The following is a 22,390-nucleotide window of genomic DNA, read 5'->3' as shown; positions in this document are numbered from 1 at the left end:
CGAGAAAGTGCCAGCCTGTGTTGTTGAAGGGACTTCCCTTACCTGGGAGGTCCCTATCCCCATGAAATTGCAGCTCTAGTCTCTATCCTCTATCCTTGATTCAGGAATAATTCCCATTTATATTAGGATTAAAGGTTTCCTCAGCATTTTGCTTACAAAAAGTTTGTGAGCTTGGTAGGATCAATTCAATCAGCATTTATTTGGTGCCTGTTAGTCCCTGGGCTTTTGTTTGGGAGACTGGGAGAGGACATGACTTCACTGGCAGAGGGAAGGGCTTCTTTCCACCACCCCCCATCAGTGCAGAGAAACAGATGTCCCAGGGGCAGCTAGGTGGCACAGTGGATAAAGCACTGACCCTGGATTCAAGAGGACCTGAGTTCAAATCCAGCCTCAGACACTTGATACTTACTAGCTGTGTGACCCTGGGCAAGTCACTTAACCCTCATTGCCCTGCAAAAAAAAAAAAATCAACAGCTGTCCCTGAACTTTGGGGTTTCCTGAGAGATGCTAGGTGACTTGCCCAGGGTCATCTGGCTAGGATATATCAGATCTTGAGCCCAGGTCTTATATATAATTAGATAACATGCCATCTGCCCTATTAGAATGGGAATTTCTTGAAAGCTAGGAACTTTGCCTTTCCTTGTGTCCTGCTACTTAGCCAGATCTAGAGTAAGGGCTTAACAAATGCTTGTTAGGGGCAGTTAGGTGGCGCAGTGGATAAAGCATTGGTCCTGGATTCAGGAGGACCTAAGTTCAAATGTGACTTCAAACACTTGACATTTACTAGCTGTGTGACCCTGGGCAAGTCACTTAACCCTCATTGCCCTGTAAACAAACAAACAAAAAAATGCTGAGGACTGGAGTTCTTCCCCATGCACTCTTCATACTTGCATCCACCCAGGATCTTAAGGAGAGGGCCCAGACCTGTCCTTTCATTGGTATAGAGAACTCACTGGAAATTCTCTGTGAATAATTTATAATCTAAAAACAGAAGTTCTTAACCTTATCTGTGTCCTGGACCCCTTGGGCTGTCTGGTGAAGCCTTCTCTGAGTAATATTCTTAAGTATGCAAAAAAAAAACCCCAAACACTTAGGATTGAGAAGGAAACAAATTATATTGAAATAAAGAGTTTTCCCCCTATCCAAAGTTCATGGACTTCCCCCCCTGAAGTTCATTTACAGGGTCTCCCAGGCCCCAGGATCAGGAAGCCCTGAGTTCAAATCCAGCCTCAGACACTCACCAACTGTGTGACCCTGGGCAAGTCACTTAACCTTTGTTTGCCTTAATCCACTGGAGAAGGTAATGACAAACCACTCCAGTATCTTTGCCAAGAAAACCTCATGGGTAGTATTAGCAGGCTTCCAGTCTATGGGATCACAAAGAGTTGGAAACCATTGAAAACGATAACAAGATTCCTAGAAAGTTAAGGGTCATACAGCCAGGATGTGTCAGGGGTGGGACTTGAACCCAGATCTTCCATCATTCTGCCACAGTGTATCTCTAGGGTTATAGAAGTTAGAAGGACTGTGGAGTGAGAGCCTCATTTTACAGATGAGGAAACAGGCTCCATGGGGTGAAGGGAGGTATCCAGCATCACACAGGTAAAATAGGTGATAAAAAGCAAGATTTGAACCCAGCTCTTCTGACTCAAAATCTAGCAGTCCGAACACTGATACCACTGCTGGCTTGGGAGGAGAAGCTCTATGATTTCCTCTCTCTTGTGTTCAGAGAGATAATTTGGGGAACATTATGGACTCGGCTTGCTGCCAAGGAGCCACAGGAACTAGCCAGGAGCTGAAGTAGCTAAAAGCCAGATGGACTCATTGGGCAGCTGGCGGCCTCTATTCTGAGCCACAACGAGGGTGGGGCCATCAGGGATTTGTCCCAGGACGGTAAAAACCTAGAGGGAATCAGCTCCCATGATGCCCCATTCTAGGACTTCTCCCTCAAATCAGCCGCTTTCTACCTTCCTTCCCCACCAATGATCAATCCTTCAGCAGCAAAAGTACCTTTTGGGGCAGCTAGGTGGCTCAGATGGAGTGCTGGGCTTGGAATCTGGAGGACCTGAGTTCAAATGTGACCTGAGACACTAATTGTGTAACCCTGAGCAAGTCATTTAGCCCCAATTGCCCTTTTTTTTTTTTTTAAAGTACCATTTGCTGGTCTAAGTGGCTAGAATACTGGGACTGGGGTCAGGAAGACCCGAGTTTGAATCCTGCCTCAGATACTTCCTAACTCTGTGACTCTGGGCAAGTGACTTAACCTCTGTCAGCCTCACTTTCTTTAACTACGATGATAATAATAGCAGCACCTGCCTCATAGGGGTAGGATGAGAATCAAGTGAGATAACATTAGCTATTAATATTAATAGGGAAGCCAAGTGGCCCTGTGGCTAGAGTACCCGGCCCAGAGTCAGGAAGGCTCCACTTTGTGAGTTCAAATCTGGCCTCAGACATTTACTAGCTGTGTGACCATGGGCAAGTCACCTAACTCTTTTTGCCTCAGTTTCTTCATCTGTAAAATGAGCTGGTGAAGGAAAGGACAAACCACTCCAGTATCTTTGCCAAGAACACTCCAAATAGGGACACAAAAAGTCAGACATTATTGAAGAACAACATGAATATTATCACTCGGGTGAGCTCCTGTCCCTGGTGCCAACACTGCCCTTCTCTGACTCGGCTCCCCATCTCCAGCAGAGACCAGCAGAGGCCTTGGCCCTCCTGCAGGCCTTGGGTTTTTTCTCCTGTGTTGCAGTAATCATTCTTTCCCCATTCATCCTGTCATTGGCCCCCACATCCCGGGACAGGGCCCCCCACCTCCTTCCTTTCCCACGGACAATGGGTCTCTGTGTCTCCGGGGCTGAGGTGCTGGGTCAGAGTCAGCCTGTCCTCTCTGACACTGTGTCTTGTGAGTAGCTGTGACTTTATCAAGGGCCTGGCCCCTCCATCCGTAGGCCTTGACTTTCCTGTGCCTTCATTATTCATCCCCAGGCTGGGCACAGTCAGTGTCACAGGACAGGGCCCCCTACCTCCTTCCCTCCCTCTCTGGACAATGGCGCCTGTGTCTGCAGTGTCCTCTTCTCCCCACCCCCCTGCGGCAGGTCTCCTGGCTCATTGTTAGCACTCCCAGGGCCTCAGCCACTTGGGGTCTCGCTCTTTCCTCTCTCCTGGACAATAGTGTTTTTAGAGATGAATGTAGATTTATTTTTTCCTTCTGGAGGGTGAGAGGCTGAGCTTGGGAGGCTGAGAGACAGTCATAGCCTTGAGGCTAGGGCAGAGCCCCCAGAGCCTTAGTGCGAAGCCCCTACTCTAACTTCTGGTCTTTGGGCCTTTTTGTCTGTCTCCACCCCAATCTGATAATAGTTTAGCTCTTTTAAGTAGTACAAAGCCTCGACGTCACAATAGCCCAGTAAGGTTTGGGGAGGGAGGGAGGCTGGGGCATTTTAGCCGACTGGCTCAGTCTGAGTCAACAATGTGTTTTGGCCGTTCAAAAAACTAGTGATGGTTGTATAGTTTATATTGAATTGCTTGAGTTCTTGGGGGTGGGGGGAGGAAGAGAATTTGGAACACAAAGTTTTATAAAAATTGATGTCAAAAATTGTTATTTTACATGTAATTTGGGAAAATAGAATTCTAAATATAAAATATAAATGAAGAAATAATAAAACAAACAAACCTGATGAGCTCTGAGGTTGCCCTGCACAGTATGGTGTCCGAAACTAGGGAGCTGTTCTCAGTCCTGTTCCAATTAGACTAGGAGTCCTGTTTTTAGTTTCTGAACACCACTTTTAAAGTGTGTGACCCTGAGCCAGTCACTTCGCCCGGTTTGACTCAGTTTCCTCATCTGTAAAATGGGCTGGAGAAGGAAATGGCAAACCCCTCTAGTATCTCTTCCAAGAAAACCCCAAATGAGGTCACGGAGGAGTCAGACTCGACTGAAATGACTGAATGACAACAACAGCAACTGCTTTTAAAAAATCAATTATTTGGGGGCAGCTAGGTGGCGCAATGGATAAAGCAGCGGCCCTGAATTCAGGAGGACCTGAGTTCAAATCAGGTCTCAGACACTTGACACTTACTAGCTGTGTGACCCTGGGCAAGTCACTTAACCCTCATTGCCACACCAAAAACAAAAACAAAAACAAATCAGTTATTTTGGGTTTATTGTTTGTTATTCAGTCGTGTTCGACTCTTAATAACCACGTGGATCATAGCATGCCAATATTGTCCATGGAGTTTTCTTGGCAAAGATATGAGGGTGGATTGCCATTTCCTTCTCCGGTGGATTATGGCAAACAGAGGTTAAGTGATTTGCCCAAGGTCACACAGCTAGGGAGTGTCTAAGGCTGGATTTGAACTCAGCTCCTCCTTGCTCCCAGCCCAGCACACTATCCACTGAGCCACCTTTTTGTTGTTTAGTCATTTCAATCATGTCCAACTATTTGTGACCCCATTTGGTGTTTTTGTGGCAGAGATACTTGGAATGATTTGCAATTTTCTTCTCCAACTCATTTTTTTGTTTGTTTTGGTTTGGTTTGCTTTTGGGTTTTTTTGTGGGGCAATTGGGGTTAAGTGACTTGCCCAGGGTCACACAGCTAGTAAGTCTTAAGTGCCTGAGGCCAGATTTGAACTCAGGTCCTCCTGAATCCAGGGCTGGTGCTCTATCCACTTCACCACCTAGCTGCCCTCCAACTCATTTTACAGATGAGGAAACTGAGGCGAACAGCGTTAAGTGACTTGCCTACCTGGTTAGTGTCTGAGGCTGAATTTGAACTCAGGCCTTCCTGACTCCAGGCCCAGGACTCTATCCACTGTGTCACTGTAGTCATATCCACCCACGCCCTCCCCACACACAGAGTGAGCCTTCTCTTATGTCAACAAAGGGGGGGAAACCAAGTAATTTCAGCAAAGCCGATTAATCCACTGACTGAATCTCATAGTGTATGCAATACTCCACACCAGTAGTGGCCCATGTCTCAAAAGAAGGGAGAGAGGCATCATCTTCCAGTCAGCAACACCTGGGATCAATCCCCGACTCTGGCTCATACTCATAGTTACTACCCTGGGCCAGTCTTTTTTTTTTAATTAATAAAGTATTTTATTTTTTTCCCATTACATGTAAAGATAGTTCTCAACTTTTGTTTATACAAGCTTTCCAATTTCAGATTTTTCTCCCTCCCTCCCCTCCCTCCCCCTCCCCTAGACAGCAGGTAATCTGATATAGGTTATATATATATATATATATATATATATATATATATATATATAAAATAGGTTATATATAGATATATACACATAATAACAATCCTATTTCTGCATTAGTCCTGTTATAAGAAAAAAATCAGAGCCATGATGAAAAACCTCAAAATAGAAAAAAAAAACAGCACCAAAGACAAAAGAAATAGTATGGTTCATTCAGCATCTATACTCCACAGTTCTTTTTTTTTTCCCTGGATTTGGAGATCCTCTTCTATCATGAGTTCCCTGGAACTCTTCTGTCCCATTGCATTGGTGAGAAGAATATAGTCCATCACAGTAGATCAACACTCAATGTTCTTCTGGTTCTGCTCATCTCACTCATCATGAAGACCATGAATTATCGTGGAAAGGCCAATCTGCCTCTGGAGGGAAGGTGTTTCTGGGAGTTTCCCATACTGACACAATCATAAGGGGATCAGATGAGGGATCCTTCCAGAAGAGCAGAGAGGGTCCTTGAGCTCATGTCTTATGAACATTGGCATCTAGCCTGGAGAAGTGATTGCTCATTTAAATCCTTTTCCAGGCCCACATCTTCCTCTTTATAGTTTGGGGTTTTTTTTAGGCAATTGGGGTTAAGTGACTTGCCCAAGGTCACACAGCTAGTAAGTGTAAAGTGTCTGAGGCTGGATTTGAATTCAGGTCCTCCTGAATCCAAGGCCAGTGCTTTATCCACTGCGCCACCTAGCTGCCCCCTCACATCTTCCTAAGACCCTCATCCATATCTCCCTCTTTGTCATGGCCCCTTTACACAGTCAGAAGGAAGGTCAAAGCACCTCCCTGCCTCACCTTATCACCTCTGCCTGCACCAGCCCAGGGGCTCTGGCAATAGGACCAGACCCCAGCCTAGGAACCCTGAGTCAACTCCACTGTAGAATCCCAGGGTTGGGCGGTATGTTAATGACCACGTTCCCTAACCTTCTAGGCAATACACAAATCCTCTCTACAGCCACAGGGACAATGGGTCATCCAGTTTATACTTGAACTCTTCCTGCCACAGGGAACTCACTACCTTAGAGATGCTGAGTGAGGAAAGTCATACTACTATCGATGCATCTCTGCACCTGCTCTCCAATTTATAGTCTTGTTCAAGAGTTGCCCAGGATCATACAGTTAGGACATATCAGCAGAAGGACTTTGTTCCATGGCTTTCTGACTAAGGCCGCCTCTCCTATTCTTCCCTTTTCCAAATCTAACGTCCCCTGTTCCTTCAACTCTTCCTCAAATGACATGGTTTCCTGAGGAAGGCCCCTCCTCCTCCCAATCTGATGCCTCCTTGTGGAACCGATCAATCAACAAGCATTTTTTTTAATCTTTTTTTTTTTTTTTGCAGGGCAATGGGGGTTAAGTGACTTGCCCAGGGTCACACAGCTAGTAAGTGTCAAGTGTCTGAGGCCGGATTTGAACTCAGGTACTCTATCCACTGCGCCACCTAGCCGCCCTAACAAGCATTTATTAAATGTCTACTCTATACTAGGCACAGAGAGACCCAAACAGACCCTCCCCGCTTATTTATCAAGGGAAAGGACAGATACACCCAGCTATAAATATAAGGGTAAATTAATTAATAGGCGTCTTGTAGCAGGTGGCTTTTAGCCTCGGCTTGGTATGGACATTCGAAAGAGCCAGGGGGCTTTCCAGCCTCTATCTACGCAAAGGCATTAATGGACCCGTGAGACGGAATGTCATGGATCAATCAGGCCAGTGTGGCTGCACCTCAGCATGTTGGAGAGGCGAATGACCTAAGCACGTAATAGATCAGCTGGGAGAGGTAGGTAGGCTGGTCTGGGAGAGTGGCTTTGTCTGGCAAACAAAAGAGTTTTGTCTTTAATTCTAGAGGCAATAGGGAGGAGGCCCCTCAGTTCGCTCGGTCGTGATCCTGCAGCCCTGGCCACCGTCGGGTCTCTACAAAGTCCAAACGTCCGGGTCCCGTCAGTAGTTCGTCTGGCTCTTTTTCACCTCCTGGAAGGAGGCTGCGATGAAGGCTAGGAGGCTGAAGTCCGTCGGGGGAGGAGAGCGAACAAATCGCGGCCCACTCCACACCCCCCCCCCCACTCCCACCCCGAGGACTTTCGATTTCGCTTTAGTGCCACGGGAGGTCAAAGCGCCTCCCCGCCTCGCCTTGTCACCTCTGCCTGCACCAGCCCAGGGGCTGCCAGAAGTCATGCTTCGCTCAGCCCTGCCACCGGCCCGGCCCAGGAGGTGCCCCCCTTTCTGATTCTGGCTCCGCCTCTTCCCTCCTTCCTTCCAGTGTGTATCTCACCCCGCCGCCCCCGCTCCCGTCCCCCAAGCCTGTGCTGCCCCAGGCACCTCCCGGCGGGAGAGACATAGAACAAGAGGACTGACGGAAGGAGAGACTGACGGCAGCAGCATGGTGAGAGGGGCTGGGTGGGGGGACAGAGAGAGCGGCCGACAGCTGCGGGATGGGCCGGGGGAGGGGAGGTCCGGGAGGGGAAAGTGCTCTGCAGGAGTGGGACGGGCTGGGTCCCTACCTACCACCCGCAGGCAGAGAGGAACGGGGCTGATCGACGGGCGCAGGTGAGACAGCGCTGCCAGGCGCGCTCTCTGAGGAACCTCGGCTGCCCGGGGCGGGGAGTGGGCGTCGAGGGAGAGGCGGAAGAAGGGGAGGCAGGAAGGATCGCTTTTCAAGAGGAGCCTGGGGACTCTCCCGGACCCACGCAGAATAGAAGGGGACCCAGGCGTCCCGCGCAGAAATTGTACTCGCCGACCCACCAGTCCTCCTCCAGAGCCCCGGATCCAAAGTATTGGAGGGGTGGGGGAGGTTGTCTTGCCTCAACTAATCAAGGAGTGAGGGGCACGGAGGGAAGGGAAGGAGGAGGGGAGGGGACCTCTCTGAGAGCGATGAAGACTTGACGGAAATGGTTGTGGTGTTGGGAGGTAGGAACCAGGCGGAGGAGTGCAGAGGCACCAGGGCGACGTCGGGGTTAGCCAGGGGAAAGTTTCAAGGGAAAGTCCAGGAGATTATTATCATCAGCCAAGTCAAGGCAAAGCAACAAGCATTTATGGGGCGCTTACTGTGTATGCAGCGGGCTGTAGTGATTAGAGCACTGAGCTTAGAACCAGGAATTCCGATTCCTGCTTTTGACATTGTGGAGCTGTGTGATAAACAGCGAATCACTCAACCTTTCTGAGCATCAGACAATACTCTAAGACTGTAGCCGGTTGTTCTTTGCCGACGTGAAGGGAGTTCGTAGGACTCAGAATCATAGACTTAGAACTGAAAGAGACCTTAAAAGACTCTTATTTTACAGAATAAACAATCAAGGCCAAGAAAAGTTTTAAGTGACTTGTCCAAAGTCATTCATTCAATACAAAGCAGAGCTCAAGTGTCCGGACACCATTTCCTCACTAAGGGAATAACAGCTCCTTGCCATAGCAATAGCACATTTCTACAACACTCTTCATACTTGATTCCATTTAAATAACTTAACCTCTATCTGCTCCAATTTCCTTAATTGGAAAATGGGGATAATAGCACCTACTATTGTGAGGATCAAATGAGATAATATTTTAAAGGGTTTAGCACACGGTGACCAGCACATAGTAGGCTCTCGATCAATGCTTGTTTCCTTCCTTCCATTTGGTCTTCACCATCATCCTGTAGGAATGGGAGAAGGGCAGAAACAGGTCATATTATCTTACTCATTTTAACAAATGAGGAAACCAAGGTTCAGGGAGGCTAAGTAGTTTACTTGTTCAAGGTCACACACGTACTAAGGTCCTTTGGCTCAGTCTAGTGCCCTTCCCCACTTCCCACTCCTAATCCTTTTCTGGGAGGATGGAGCCAGCTCTTACTAAGAGACTTGTTTAGTTGAGAATGGAAGCCAAAAATGCCTAGGAGGGGGATAAAGAGATCCCACTGCGGTTGCTGAGACACTGCAAACACTTCCAACTCCCACTTTGTTGAAATGTTCCTTCACTTTGACCCCAAATTCCCCAGACCGCCTTCTTGGCTTGCTCTCTTAAGCTGAAACCCTGTTCCTGGGACATGGACAATTCTCACCAGCGTGCCCCTTTCCCTCCCCCCAAAGAGTGTTCTATGGAGAGTATTGTGCCTGCCAGGAAAACATCTGGGCTTTTGAAGACTGCTGCTGAGGACAGAATGGACAGAGATATGGATGTGGTAGTGGCTCCGAGGTTGGGAGGGTTTGGATGACTCTTTCTCTAGGGACATGGAGGCAGGAAGAGGAAATAGAGCAGGAAGATAATGTAGGAGATGGGGGGCTGGGGCAGGAAATGAGGAATTCGGAGAAGGAGGCAGAGGTCGGGACCCTTAAACAGAGTTGTGCTGGGTCAACAACTGGGTACAGGGAGGAGACCTGGGAGGAGAAAGAGTACTTGATACTCAAGGAGCCGGAGGGAGAATCAAGGATATCAGTCCTGAGACCAGGTCAGAGTCCTTCAGGCAGGGTTATTTGCCTTGCTTCTGGTCTAGTGGAATAGACACTAGTGGCATAAGGAATTAGGCACAAACAGTCCATCGGTCAAGAAGCATTTATTAAGAACTTCCTTCCGTGCCAGGCACGGTGCTTATCCAGGGTATATGGAGAAAGGGCAAAAAAGGTAATTACTGCCCTCAGGAAACTTACATTCTTTTTATTTTTATTTTTTTGCAGGGCAATGAGGATTAAGTGACTTGCCCAGGGTCACACAGCTAGTAAGTGTCAAGTGTCTGAGGCCGGATTTGAACTCAGGTCCTCCTGAATCCAGGGCCGGTGCTTTATCCACTGTGCCACCTAGCATCCCCAACTTACATTCTAATAAGAAAGGCAAACATGAATTAACTAGAGACCTACAGGATATATACAAGGTAATGAAAGGTCATTGTAGTCAACAAGCATTTATTAAACACCTACTGTGTGTCAGGTTCTGTGTTAGGAGCTGGGGATACAAAGAAAGGCAAAACATGGTCTCTACCCTTGAGGAGCTCAGAATCTAATGCAGGGGCGGGGGCAGTGGGGGGGGGAAGCAGTATGCAAATAACTACGTACAAAGAAAATACATAGAGGATAAATTGGAAATAATCTCAGAGAGAAAGAGCTATGCTTAAGGAGGACCAAAAAGGACTCCGTGCAGAAGGTAGGACTTTAGAAAGAAGCCAGGGGAGTCTGAAGGCAGAGACAGAAGGGAGACATTTCCAGGCATGGGGAACAGCCAGGGAAAATGCAGAGGAGACGGGGTGTCTTGTTTGAAAACCAGCAAGGGGGTCACCTGGATCCTATATTATGTGAAAAAGATAAGGGATAAAAAGACCGGAAAGGGAGGAAGGGGGCAGGTTAGGAAGGGCTTTGAAAGGCAAAGTTCTAGATTTGATCTTAAGAGACAATAAGGAGGGACTAGAATTTACAGAATAGGGATCCTCAGACCTGTACCTTAGAAAGATCACTTTTCATAGCTGAGGAGAGAATGGATTGGAGATGAGGGAGACTTGGAGTAGGAAAACCAATCAAAAAGCTGTTAGGAGGGGCAGCTAGGTGGTGCAGTGGATAAAGCACTGGTCTTGGATTCAGGAGGACCTGAGTTCAAGTCTGGTCTCAGACACTTGACACTTATTTGCTGTGTGACCCTGGGCAAGTCACTTAACCCTCATTGCCCTGCAAAAAAAAAAAAAAAGAAAGAAAGAGAAAGAAAAAGAAAAAGAAAAAAAAGAAAGCTATCAGGAAGATGAAATGATTTGAGACTGCACCAGGGTGGTGGGGATGGAGCAGGTGTATGAGAGAGATGTTGGGCAGGTAGAATGAACAGGACTTGGCACTAGATGAGGCATGAGGGAGAATAAAGAGTTTAGGAAGACTTCTGGATCATGCTGGGCTCCTGCTCCTGTTCACACGTGGATTTGAATCCTTCCATCCTCTCACCGGAAGGGTCAATGTAGCTAATGTAGGTGTGAGAAGATGCTGTGGAGTAACAGAAAGCATGTCAGGAGAGGCCTGGCTTCGAATCCCACCTCTAACCCTAACTAGCCATGCAAAACATTGAACCTCTCTGGGTGTCTTTCCTATGTGTAAAATAGTATCTACCTTCCTGGCTTGGTTTGAGGCTCCAGTGACGAAAGGTATATATAGAAAGTGCTTGTTACATTTTGAAGAACTCTGCAAATGTCAGCTAATGCTGTCCCTTAGATGTTGCATTTCTTGTTCTATTCTTCTCTTGAAAAGCCTCCAAAGTCTCCCTCTTCTTCCTACTTCAAGCCCACATTCTTTTTTCTGGCTTTCAAATATTTAAAAAAACAGCTTTCCTCCACCTGTTGTCTCCTATTTCTGGACAGCTCCTCCCCTTTCAGGCAACTCCTTAGAGCTGTCTGCTATATTGACTCCAACCACTGGACCTTCCTACCTATGGGTGCCCTTGATGGAATGTCCTTCCTCTTCTTCTTCCTCCCCCTCCTCCTCATCTTCCTCCTCCTTGCCCATCCACTCTTCAGATTTAGGTCAAGCCCCACGCCCAGCAGAGCTCAATTCTCATTAATCTGGACACTCCCCCTACATCCTCCTGCTTTCCCCGCACAATTTAGCACTGAATTAATTCTGTTTTGCTTTGCATTTAGATTAGCTGTTTCCTTACCTTCCTAACTTGGGAAGGCATGGTCTTACACTTTCTCTCTTTTCTCCATAATACCTAACACTGCAAAGGGATAAATTCAGTCCAATGAACAGCAAAATGCTCAATTCATTGCTCACAAGTGGCTGTGATAGTTGAGGGTGAAACAAAGACAAAAGCTAAAGAGTCCCTGCCTTCAGGGAGTTTACATCCCCCTTTTGGGGGGGGGGCAGGGCAATTAGGGTTAAGTGACTTGCTCAGGGTCACACAGCTAGTAAGTGTCAAGTGTCTGAGACGGATTTGAACTCAGGTCCTCCTGAATCCAGGACTGGTGCTTTATCCACTGCACCACCTAGCTGCCCCTGGGAGTTTACATTCTCCTGAATTCCTGGAGGGAATATACCAGACACAAGAGAAGTAACTGCAAAATGTTTACAAAATAATTTCTTTTTGAAGACTTGATTACAATCTTTTGGTTTTATATCACATCCATTTCAAGATATAGAACTCCCTCTTCCCTCCCCAGACAGCTTTTTATCTTTTTGATTTAAAAGCAGTATTGAATGGAACCTGAGGCATAGAGCAGGGGGAAAGGGCAGCCAGGCAAGGATAGAACTTGGGTCCTTTCCCTTAGATGCCCTGAGGGGTGGGAGTTCTGTTATCAACCAAGCATTCCCTACCCAGTCTGGTTCTTCAAATTAGGCACAGATTTGACCCCTCATACAACGGGTAGTAGAACAATTGAAAGGGACATTTAAAGGAAGAATGAATAGTTTGGATTCAGGGGAACTGTTTGCACTTTGTTAACTTTGTGACCACTTTAAAAGACCTTCCCCTTTTGGGTACTCCTTTTTTCAAGAGGACTGAACCTGAGATGACCCAGAGATGATCTGCAGGGTCTTTTCTCTAAATTGTATGAACCTGGCATGGGCTAGTAGGAGGGAAAGTGAGCCGGGAAAACAGCTGTGGGTCATAAAAATAGCCCCTCCTAAATTATAGGCAGAGTCAACTCTTAGCCATCCCAGAGAGGCTCAGGGAGCATCGGGGAGAGAGCGGCTCACACACTTTAGAAAGGACAATGATAAGCTGGACAAGATCCAGAGAAGGATAACTAGGATGGGGAAGTGCCTTGGGATCATGCCATATAAGGATCATTGGGAAGAAAATGGCTCCATTTTGAGCCAGAGAATAGAATTCGAGGGGAACACTATAGCTGACCACTATTTAAAGGATTTCAAAGTGGCAGACAGAAGAGGCTTGTTCTTTCTCACCCCAGAGAACAGACCTGAGAACAATGGGTGGAAATGGAAAACAGGCAGATTTAGTCTTGATGTAAGGAGAGACTTCCTCACAATTAGACCTATCCAAAAATGGAACTGGCTGCTCCGGGAGTGGAGGGTTTCCAGTTTTCTGGTTGTATTAAAGCAAAAGCTGGAAGTTTGCTTGTTGGTAGTGTGGTAAGAGGGGGTTCTTGGTCACTTAAGGGTTAGGCTGCTTGCCTTTGAAAGCCCTTCCAACTCTCAGCTTCTGTGATTTGTGCTCTGTGATCTCTGACGTCACTGAACCTCCCTGGGACTCAGTTTCCCCCTCTGAAAACGAGGTTGGACGAGATGTTCTCTAAGGTTCCTTCCAACTCTAGATATGATAACCCAACCACCACTCACCCCCAAGTCACAAGAGCATAGATTTAGAACAAGATGAGGCCAGCTAGTCCAACCCACTCATCTTACAGGTGAGGAAACTGAAGCCCAGACAGGTTAAGTGCTATACAGGTCACACAGATCAAGTAGAAAGCATCAGAGGTGAGATTTGAACCCAGGTCTTTCTATTTATCCTTAAATTTGATACAAATACGTACAAAAAACAGATTGCAAACGTGAATAAGGAAATTACAACAGAGCTCTTCCTCAGGAGAAAGTACAAAATGGTTCCACTTCCCCATTTTGGCCTGTGCTCTGCCCTGTTGCTCATCCCAAATCTCCCCAGAGTATACTTCCATTCCCCAGTTCTAAAACTCAGATAGATAGAATTGATACTCCAGGAAAACCGGACCAACTTTTAAAAATAGCTTATACTTTAACATCAAATTATTTTTCAGTATATCCAAAGGCCTTCTCAAATAGCTCTTCTTAGGCTGGAGAAACAGAAATAACGAAGTATCTAAGAATTGGGGCAGCTAGATGGCACAGCGGTTAAAGACACTTGACACTTATTAGCTGTGTGACCCTGGGCAAGTCACTTAACCCCCATTGCCTAAAAAAAAAGTATCTAAGAATTTTTTTTTAGACTTTAAAAAAAATTTGGTTCTGTGAATCGACATCTATGGAGAACTCCAGGTATGGGAATTCCCTCCTCCAATGCAGCTAGGCAAATTTGTCTCTAACTCAGCGCCTTAGTTGTTCCGGCTTCTAAGTAGTTAAATGACTTGCTTCTGGTCACTCAGCTAGTGACGCTATAGGCAAGACTTGAACTCTGATCATCTTGACTCCAAAGCAGGAGTGGAGGTTATCTAGTAGGTTATGTATGTATGTATCTATCTATCTAATATATACATGTTATTTTTCAGTCTTTTCAGTCAGGTCTGACTCTCTGTGACCCTCCATTTTAGAGTTTTCTTGGCAAAGATCCTGGAGTGGTTTGCCATTTCTTTTTCCAGCTCATTTTACAGATGAGGAAACTGAAGGAAACAGGGTAAAGTAACTTGCCCGGGGTTCCCGCAGCTAGTGTCTGAGGTCGGATTTGCACTAATTCTATATAAATATATGTGCTTAATAAATTTTGGGGTTGAGTTGTAATTTGAAGGAGGGAAAATAAGCATTTATTAAGCACTTACTGTCTGCCAAACAGTCTGCTAATGCTTTACAAATATTACCTAATTTAATCCTCATAATTACCCTGACAGGTAGGTGCCATTGTTATCCTCATTTAAGGTGGAAGAAACTGAGACAGGTAGAGAGGTTAAGTGACTTGCCTAAGGTCAAACAAGAGTCAAATTTGAACTCAGGTATTCCTTATTCCCAGGCCCAGTGCTCTATCTAATGCACCACTTAGCTGCCTCAGCAAGTCCTCTGGGTGTGCTAGGGAGCTTGATATCTTATCAGCATAATAGTGACCCATAGAATAAGTTCACAGATATTTTTACGGTTCTAAAATTCTTTACCCCAATTATCTCATTTGATCTTCAGTGGCAGAAGCAGTGCAGGCATGATCCTCATGTTAAAGAGAGAGTCCATTGACTTGCTCAGCCAGTCAATTCAGAACTAGCACTCAAACTCAGAGCTTTTCCCTGCTTTTTTCTATGACACTGGACTTCCCACCCATGATACCACAAAGTCGAGTTAGAGAAGCATGGTACAGGAGAGAGAGAAATGGATTGCACCTGGAGTCAGGAAGACCTGAGGTCAAATCCAGCCTCAGACACTATCTGATGTGTAACCTGCCTCAGTTTCCTCATTTATAAAATGGGGATGATCATAGCACTGGTTATCTCTGGAAGGTAACCTTGGAGGTTGTTGTGAAGCTCAAATAAGATTGTTTAAATTTCTTTTTATTTTTCCAGAGTCAAGGTAGCATAGATTTTTAAATCAATTTTTAAAAATTCATATGGGGGCAGCTAGGTGGTGCAGTGGATAAAGCACTGGCCCCGGATTCAGGAGGACCTGAGTTCAAATCCAGTCTCAGACACTTGATACTTACTAGCTGTGTGACCCTGGGCAAGTCACTTAACCCTCATTGCCCCCCCTCCCCCAAAAATTCATAAATCAACTCAGTAAGAACTTTTCCCTAGAGAAAATAGAAATCAAACTTTGGTTTTCTTTCCATTACAACATTCATTTTTTTCCTTTGTGAATCAGGTACCTTGCAGTAATAATTTATATACTTTAACATTTGTAAAGTACGTTACATACATTATTGCATTCGAGCCTTGAACTACCCTGTGAATTAGGTATCTTCTCAAGTGCTTTGCCTTCCCATTTGTGTGACCTTGGACAAGTCACTTTCCTTCCTTCTCCTGGTGAAGTTGGGATGTCTCATGTGCAAAACTGAGGTGGGGGATGGAGGGGCTCTAAACCTATGAGGTGGGGGAATGGACAGCTCTAAACCTATGAGAGTTCTGTCATACTTGAATTATATTGAAAATAAGTCAGCAGTAAAATGCCTGACCTGCCAGTCAGGAAGGGGAAGGGTTAGTGGAGCTCTTGGAAGGGTGCCACCCTGGGGTGGGACTTGAAGAACTGCTTCTCAAAGAAGCCAAGAGTAGGTCTGCCGGGTGAGAGGGCACTCCAGTCAAAGCTGCCTGCAACTGATCTGATTCAGATGTTATTCAAGGCACAGAAATGTTCCCAGGCCCTGCTCCTCCTTATCTAGTTCCTGCCACCCTCCTTTTCCCCTAACGCTTTCTATTCTATCACACTCTCTGGATTAGGATTTTTTCCTTATTACTCATACAAATAATCTTTCTCTTAGTTGTAGGAGCAAGAGTGCTTTTCTAACCATAAATCTGGGAGATAGTGAAAGTACAGGCATTAAAATATGCCTGTTTTATTCAGGAGTCAATAGTTAATTAACATTTATTAAACACCTACTATATGCTAAGCACTAATGAGAAGTCAATTTGCCCAAGGTCACACAGTTTATTAGAGCAAAGTGGGCAGCTAGGTGGCGACATAGTGCACAGAGCACCAGGCCCTGGAGTCAGAAAGACTCATTTACATAAATTCAAATCCTGTCTCTGACACTTCCTACCTGTGTGACCCTGGGCAAGTCACTTCACCCCGTTTGCCTCAATTCCTTATCTGTAAAATGAGCTGGAGAAGGAAGTGGCGAACCACTTCTGTACTTCTGCCAAGAAAACCCCGAATGGGGTTCCGGAGAGTGGGACATGACTGAACAACAAACAGAACCCGAGGTCTCTTCTACTGGCTCAGAATCCAAGGCTCTTTCCATCACACATTCATTAAAGCATCCTTCTTCCCTCTGGCTTCTGAGTCTTGGGTCCCTCCTGTCCTCAATCTCTAGTCCAGCCTTCCCAAATCAATCATCTTCCATTGATCAGGCTTCGAGCTCAAGCTACAAAGTAACTGACTGGGGGCAGCGAGGTGGCACAGTGGATAGAGCACCGGCCCTGGATTCAGGAGTGCAGCCTCAGACACTTGACACTTAGTAGCTGTGTGACCTTGGGCAAGTCACTTAACCCTCATTGCCCTGCAAAAAAAAATAAAAAACAAAGTAACTGACTACTCTAATCCAGCTGAGCTCAACTTCAGCCACAGCTCGGGCCAGGGAAGGTTGTGGTTTTCCTATGAGTACAGGGAAGGAAGCTTTAATCTTCCCTAAGAATATGGGTGGGGACAGGAGGCAGAACTGGCCTGGCTCATCTCACACTTTAGAAAGGAAAGCCAGTCTCTCCTTTGCTCTCAGCCTTACATAGAGGCATCTTTTCTGGCAGCTCAGCTTTGGGATGGCAGTTCTAGCCACAGTCCAGCCAGGGTTCAAGTGTCCTCTGCAGAATCTCCCTCCATTTGCAGACAGGCCAGGAGATATAGTAGATAAAACACTGGCCCTGGATTCAGGAGGACTTGAGTTCAGATCTGGCCTCAGACACATGACCCTGGGCAAGTCACTTAACCCTCATTGCCCCACAGAAAAAGAAAAAAAGAATAAATGTTCAACCAGAACTAGTGAACTAGACAGCTCACCCACTGTACTTGTCTTTTTACCATCTTTACTCTTTTGAATGTATATATGAATATAGCAAGAAGATGAAATTTTGGTGAATTGGTCTTATGTTGTTTATTGTGTCAATTTTAATAAATTATATAATTATTTAAAAAAAAAAGAATCTCCCTCTACCTAACACTAGAAGAGGAAGCCTGTGGACCGGATGGACCACTCCCCAGGCAGGTGGAGGATTGCTAGAGATGTCACCGGGTTGGGAGTTTATGGGCTGAGGTCTCTGCTCTGCTTGTGATGAAACGAATGCTGTCATTCTTGGAAAGCTGTGGATCAGTTGTCCTACTCAGCACCCCTCAAAGATCACTCCTGAATATTGGCTGACTTTCCTATTAGAAAGTAAGCTCCCAGGGCAGCTAGATGGCGCAGTGGATAGAGCACCGGCCCTGGAGTCAGGAGTACCTGAGTTCAAATCCAGCCTCAAACCCTTGACACTTACTAGCTATATGACCCTGGGCAAGTCAATTGACCCCAATTGCTTCACTTAAAAAAAAAACAAAACACAAACAAACAAAAAAGAAAGTAAGCTCCTGGGGCAGCTAGGTGGCTCAGTGGATAGAACACCAGCCCTGGAGTCAGGAGGACCTGAGTTCAAATCCGGCCTCAGAGACTTAACACTTACTAGCTGTGTGACCCTGGGCAAGTCACTTAATCCCAAATGCCTCACCAAAAAGAAAGTAAGCTCCCGGGGCAGCTAGATGGCGCAGTGGATAAAACACCAGCCCTGGATTCAGGACTACCTGAGTTCAAATCCGGCCTCAGACACTTGACACATACTAGCTGTGTGACCCTGAGCAAGTCACTTAACCCTCATTGCCCCTAAAAAAAAAAAAGTAAGCTCCTTGAGGGAAAAGATGGTCTTTCTCTTTTGCATGTGGACCTCCAGCAGCCCTTAGCACAAGGCTTAGCTCCTGGTAGCCACTTGATCAATCTTTCTTCATTCTTCCCTTCTTTTGCTATTCACTCTCTTATACACCCTGGTGCCAGCCAGCATCACCCCATACCTGGACTTGTGCATTAGCCTGAGGCTGCCTTAAATCTCTGCCCACTCTAGGCCTGACTCCCCTGGCTTCCTTCAAGATTCAGCTCCAATCAGACCTTCTGCAGAAGCCTTGCCACATGGGGGCAGCTAGGTGGTGCAGTGGATAGAGCACCGGCCCTGGATTCAGGAGTACCTGAATTCAAATCAGGCCTCAGACACTTGATACTTACTAGCTGTGTGACCCTGAGAAAGTCACTTAACCCCCATTGCCCCTTAAAAAAAAAAAAAAGAAGCCTTGCCACTCCTCCCAGTCATTCCCTCTGAGATTACCTCCCATTTCTACTATATGTGTGTATCTTCCAGGTACATAGATATTTGCATGCCACTTTCCCCATTAGAAAGTAAGTTACCTGAAGGCAGGGATATAATAAGTGTTGAAGAAATGTTTGACTGGTGGACTGACCCTGGCCAAGTCATTTCTCTTTAGTGGCTCTTAGTATCCTCCACAAAACGATGGGGTCAGGGCAGCTAGGTGGTACAGTGGAGAAAGCACCAGCCCTGGATTCAGGAGGACCTGAGTTCAAAATCCGGCCTCAGACATTTGACACTAGCTGTGTGACCCTGGGCAAGTCACTTAACCCTCATTGCCCGCAAAAAAAAAAAAAAAAGAAAGAAAGAAAGAAAGAAAGGGAAAAAAAAGAAAAAGAAAAGAAAACGATGGGATTGGACTATAATGACTCATCTTGGTGGCAGGGAACAGATGACAAACCATGCCTTTTTCCAGCTGGTGGACAGGTGGAGGAAGATGAGCACAGAATGTCCTAGAAGCTGTTAGATGTGGTCACCAACTTAGTTGGTTTTGCTTAAACATTTTTCTTTGTTATAAGGGAGGGTTTTATAATGCTAGAGGTGGGATGCCATATAGGAAAGTGATCTCAATGTAAGAACAAAAGGCATCTATAAAACTCTAAAGGGAGATGGAAAGGAAAGACAAAGGGAGGGAAGAACACCAGAGTATTCGGATTGATTAGTATTAGACCTGCAGGGTCTCTTCCCGGTCTCAAGGCTATTCTGTTTTTTTACCATATGACCTTGACAACATCACTCCCCATTTGGAGTTGAGCTAGATCATCTCTACATCCCCTCAGAGGTCCTTATTGGGTGTCTAAAGAAAGGGAAGACAAATCTAGAGGGGGAGGGGACTGCTCCTATCCTGAATCATCTCCCAGGGTAGTGCAATATAGAGCTTGGTGAACATAGGCTCAGATACTGGCTCTGTCCCTGTGTGGCCTTAGACAAATCGCTTAACCTCTCTGGGACGTGGTTTTCTTACTGAAATAGGGGGTGGGTGTGGGTGGATTAGATGCTCTCAGAGATGACCTGATCACTTATCTCCACGCAAGTGGGAGGATGGTTTCTGAAGCTGGGCTGCAAAGGGGGGCATGATTTAACTCTGGCCTTGGCACCCAGGCGGAAAAGAACCTGGAGAGGTGTCAGCAGCAGGCGGACGAAGTGACGGAAATCATGCTGAACAACTTTGAGCGGGTGCTGGAGCGGGATGGAAAACTGGCCGAGTTGGAGCATCGATCAGACCAGCTCCTTGATATGGTATGAGGAGGGGTGGGGGCCGGGGGACAGGGAAGCAGGAATGTAGCTGAGATGGCACCCCAAGAGCAGGATGGGAGCTGAGTGAGTGAGGCACTCAGGGCCAGGCCAGGGGCGTGTCCCTAGAATAGGAAGATGATGGGAAGGACCATCGATTGGCTCTTCCAGACATTTTGCTGACGTCCAGAGGCAGAGAAGGGAAGTGGAAGACAAAGTCTGAAGGGAGATCCTTTGGCTTCTGAAGTCAAAGGATCACAAGAAATGAAGGGTTGGGGCAGCTAGGTGGTCCAGTGGTTAGAGCACTGGCCCTGGATTCAGGAGGACTTGAGTTCAAATATGGTCTCAGATACTTGACACTTACTAGCTGTGTGACCCTGGGCAAGTCACTTAACCCCCATTGCCTCACAAAAAAAAAAAATGAAGAAATGAAGGGTTGAGGCTCAGTTGGCAATAATGTATTGTTGTGGAGAGAGTGTTGGGCCTAGAGTCAGGAAGACCCGAGCTCAAATCCAGCTTGCTGGGTGACCCTGGGCAAGTTACTGAGTCTCTGTCTGCTTCTGTTTCCTCAACTGTAAAACGAGGGGCTTGGACAATGTGACCTTTGAGACACTTTATGGATTCAGATCCATGATGCTCCATGAGGGTGGAGTTCAGGTGTTAGGTGAGAGGTCCTGGGGATAAAGGAGATGGTTTGGAGGGTACAGAGAGAACCATGAAGGGGGTGTCAGGGATCCTGCATCAGGCTTCTTCCTGTCCTTGTCATTACAGAGCTCGGCCTTCAGCAAGACAACCAAAACCCTGGCCCAGAAGAAGCGCTGGGAGAACATCCGATGGAGAGTGATCCTGGGCGCTGTCGTCGGCTGCTTATTGCTAGTCATTCTCATCACGCTGCTGGTTGTCTTCATTCCCCGGGAGTGAGCCAGCTGTGGCCACAGGGTAGGGGGATTCATCCCAGGCCAGGAGACTGAACCAGAACTCGGGAAAAGAGAGACCAACCTCACCCGTTGCACTGAGCCTCACGAGCTGCTGTGGTCCTGGGAACCACAGATGGTGATGGAGTTGGAGAAACTCTGGGGATTTTTTCAATAGTGGACTTGACTCCACCAGCTGCACTGTTACTAGACATTGATGCCTTGAGTCTTGCTGACCCTGAGCACCACAGGGTCCCAGCTATACTGCCCCGCCGCTGGACCCTCCAGAGCTCAGTAAATACCACTCACTATTGGGTAAACAGTCTGGTTTCTGTGCGAAAGGTTCAGAGCAGGTTCCCTTCTTGTTCTCCACCCTGGTTAGGAAGTCCACCACCTCCAAGCCGGCATCCCCAGGGGACAGACTGTCTCTACAACCTAGCTGGCCTTTTCCTGGAGTATGCCCACATCAGTGAGGCTCTGGCCTCAGAGTCAGGAAACCTGGGATTCAAATCCTATCTCAGACACACCGGGCGAGTCACTTAATGTCTCTGGTCCTCAGTTTTCTCATCCATAAAAATCAGGGGGTTGGATTCATTGGCTGCCAAGGTACCGTCCAGCCCTAACTCTATAAACCTAATGATGCATCACGGAGTGTCGATGTCCCATCTCCCAAGTTTTCTGCTTTTTGCTTCGGAGGCAGCTCTAGGGTACTTTGGAGGGGGTGCTCTGGCTTGATGTATAGCCCTGCCCACAACAGTCCATACTCCACAACCTCAAGACAGGATCCCTCCCTCTTTCTGAGCTCCGGTTACTACTTTAGTTCCTGGCAGTTCCTTCCTTCCCTCCTTCCTTCCAGAAGTTCTAAATCTCAGCTCTAGAAAAGACATCAGAGGCCATCTAGTCCAATGTACTTTACAGATTAGGAAACTAAGGGCTAGAGGAATCTAGTGACTTGCTGGCAAAGATGAAGTGGATAGAATGCTGGACCTGGGGTCAAGAAGTCCTGAGTTCAAATCCAACTTCAGATAGATAACAGCTATGTAACTATGGGCAAGTGACTTAAATCTTTACCTGCCTCAGTTTTCACAAATGTAAAATGGAGATAATAATAGCATCTCAAGGTTGTTGTCAGGATAAAATGAGATGAAATTTATAAAAAGCAATTAGCAAGGGGCAGCTAGGTGGTGCAGTGGATAGAGCACCGGCCTTGTATTCAGGAGGACCTGAGGTCAAATCTGGCCTCAGACACTTAACACTTACTAGCTGTGTGACCCTGGACAAGTCGCTTAACCTCAATTGTCTCACCAAAAAATAAAATAAAATAAAATAAAAAATAAAAAAG

The 22,390-nt window shown here is 46.6% G+C and overlaps 1 protein-coding gene across 1 annotated transcript; it reads left to right on the top strand.

The window, feature by feature from the left end:
* The first annotated feature begins 7,395 nt into the window (after positions 1-7,395).
* VAMP5 (vesicle associated membrane protein 5) lies at positions 7,396-22,136 on the top strand. Its single transcript, XM_043981452.1, has 3 exons — positions 7,396-7,630; positions 20,003-20,140; positions 20,906-22,136. Exons 1-3 carry the CDS (start codon positions 7,628-7,630, stop codon positions 21,053-21,055), a joined length of 291 nt encoding a protein of 96 aa, XP_043837387.1. The 5' UTR covers positions 7,396-7,627; the 3' UTR covers positions 21,056-22,136.
* The last annotated feature ends 254 nt before the right edge of the window (positions 22,137-22,390 follow it).

This window comes from Dromiciops gliroides, chromosome 2, assembly GCF_019393635.1.
Source record: "Dromiciops gliroides isolate mDroGli1 chromosome 2, mDroGli1.pri, whole genome shotgun sequence".
In the NCBI taxonomy this organism is placed as follows: domain Eukaryota; kingdom Metazoa; phylum Chordata; class Mammalia; order Microbiotheria; family Microbiotheriidae; genus Dromiciops; species Dromiciops gliroides.
The sequence above is the reverse complement of the archived record's forward strand: the minus strand, read 5'-3'. Positions and strand labels throughout refer to the sequence as shown.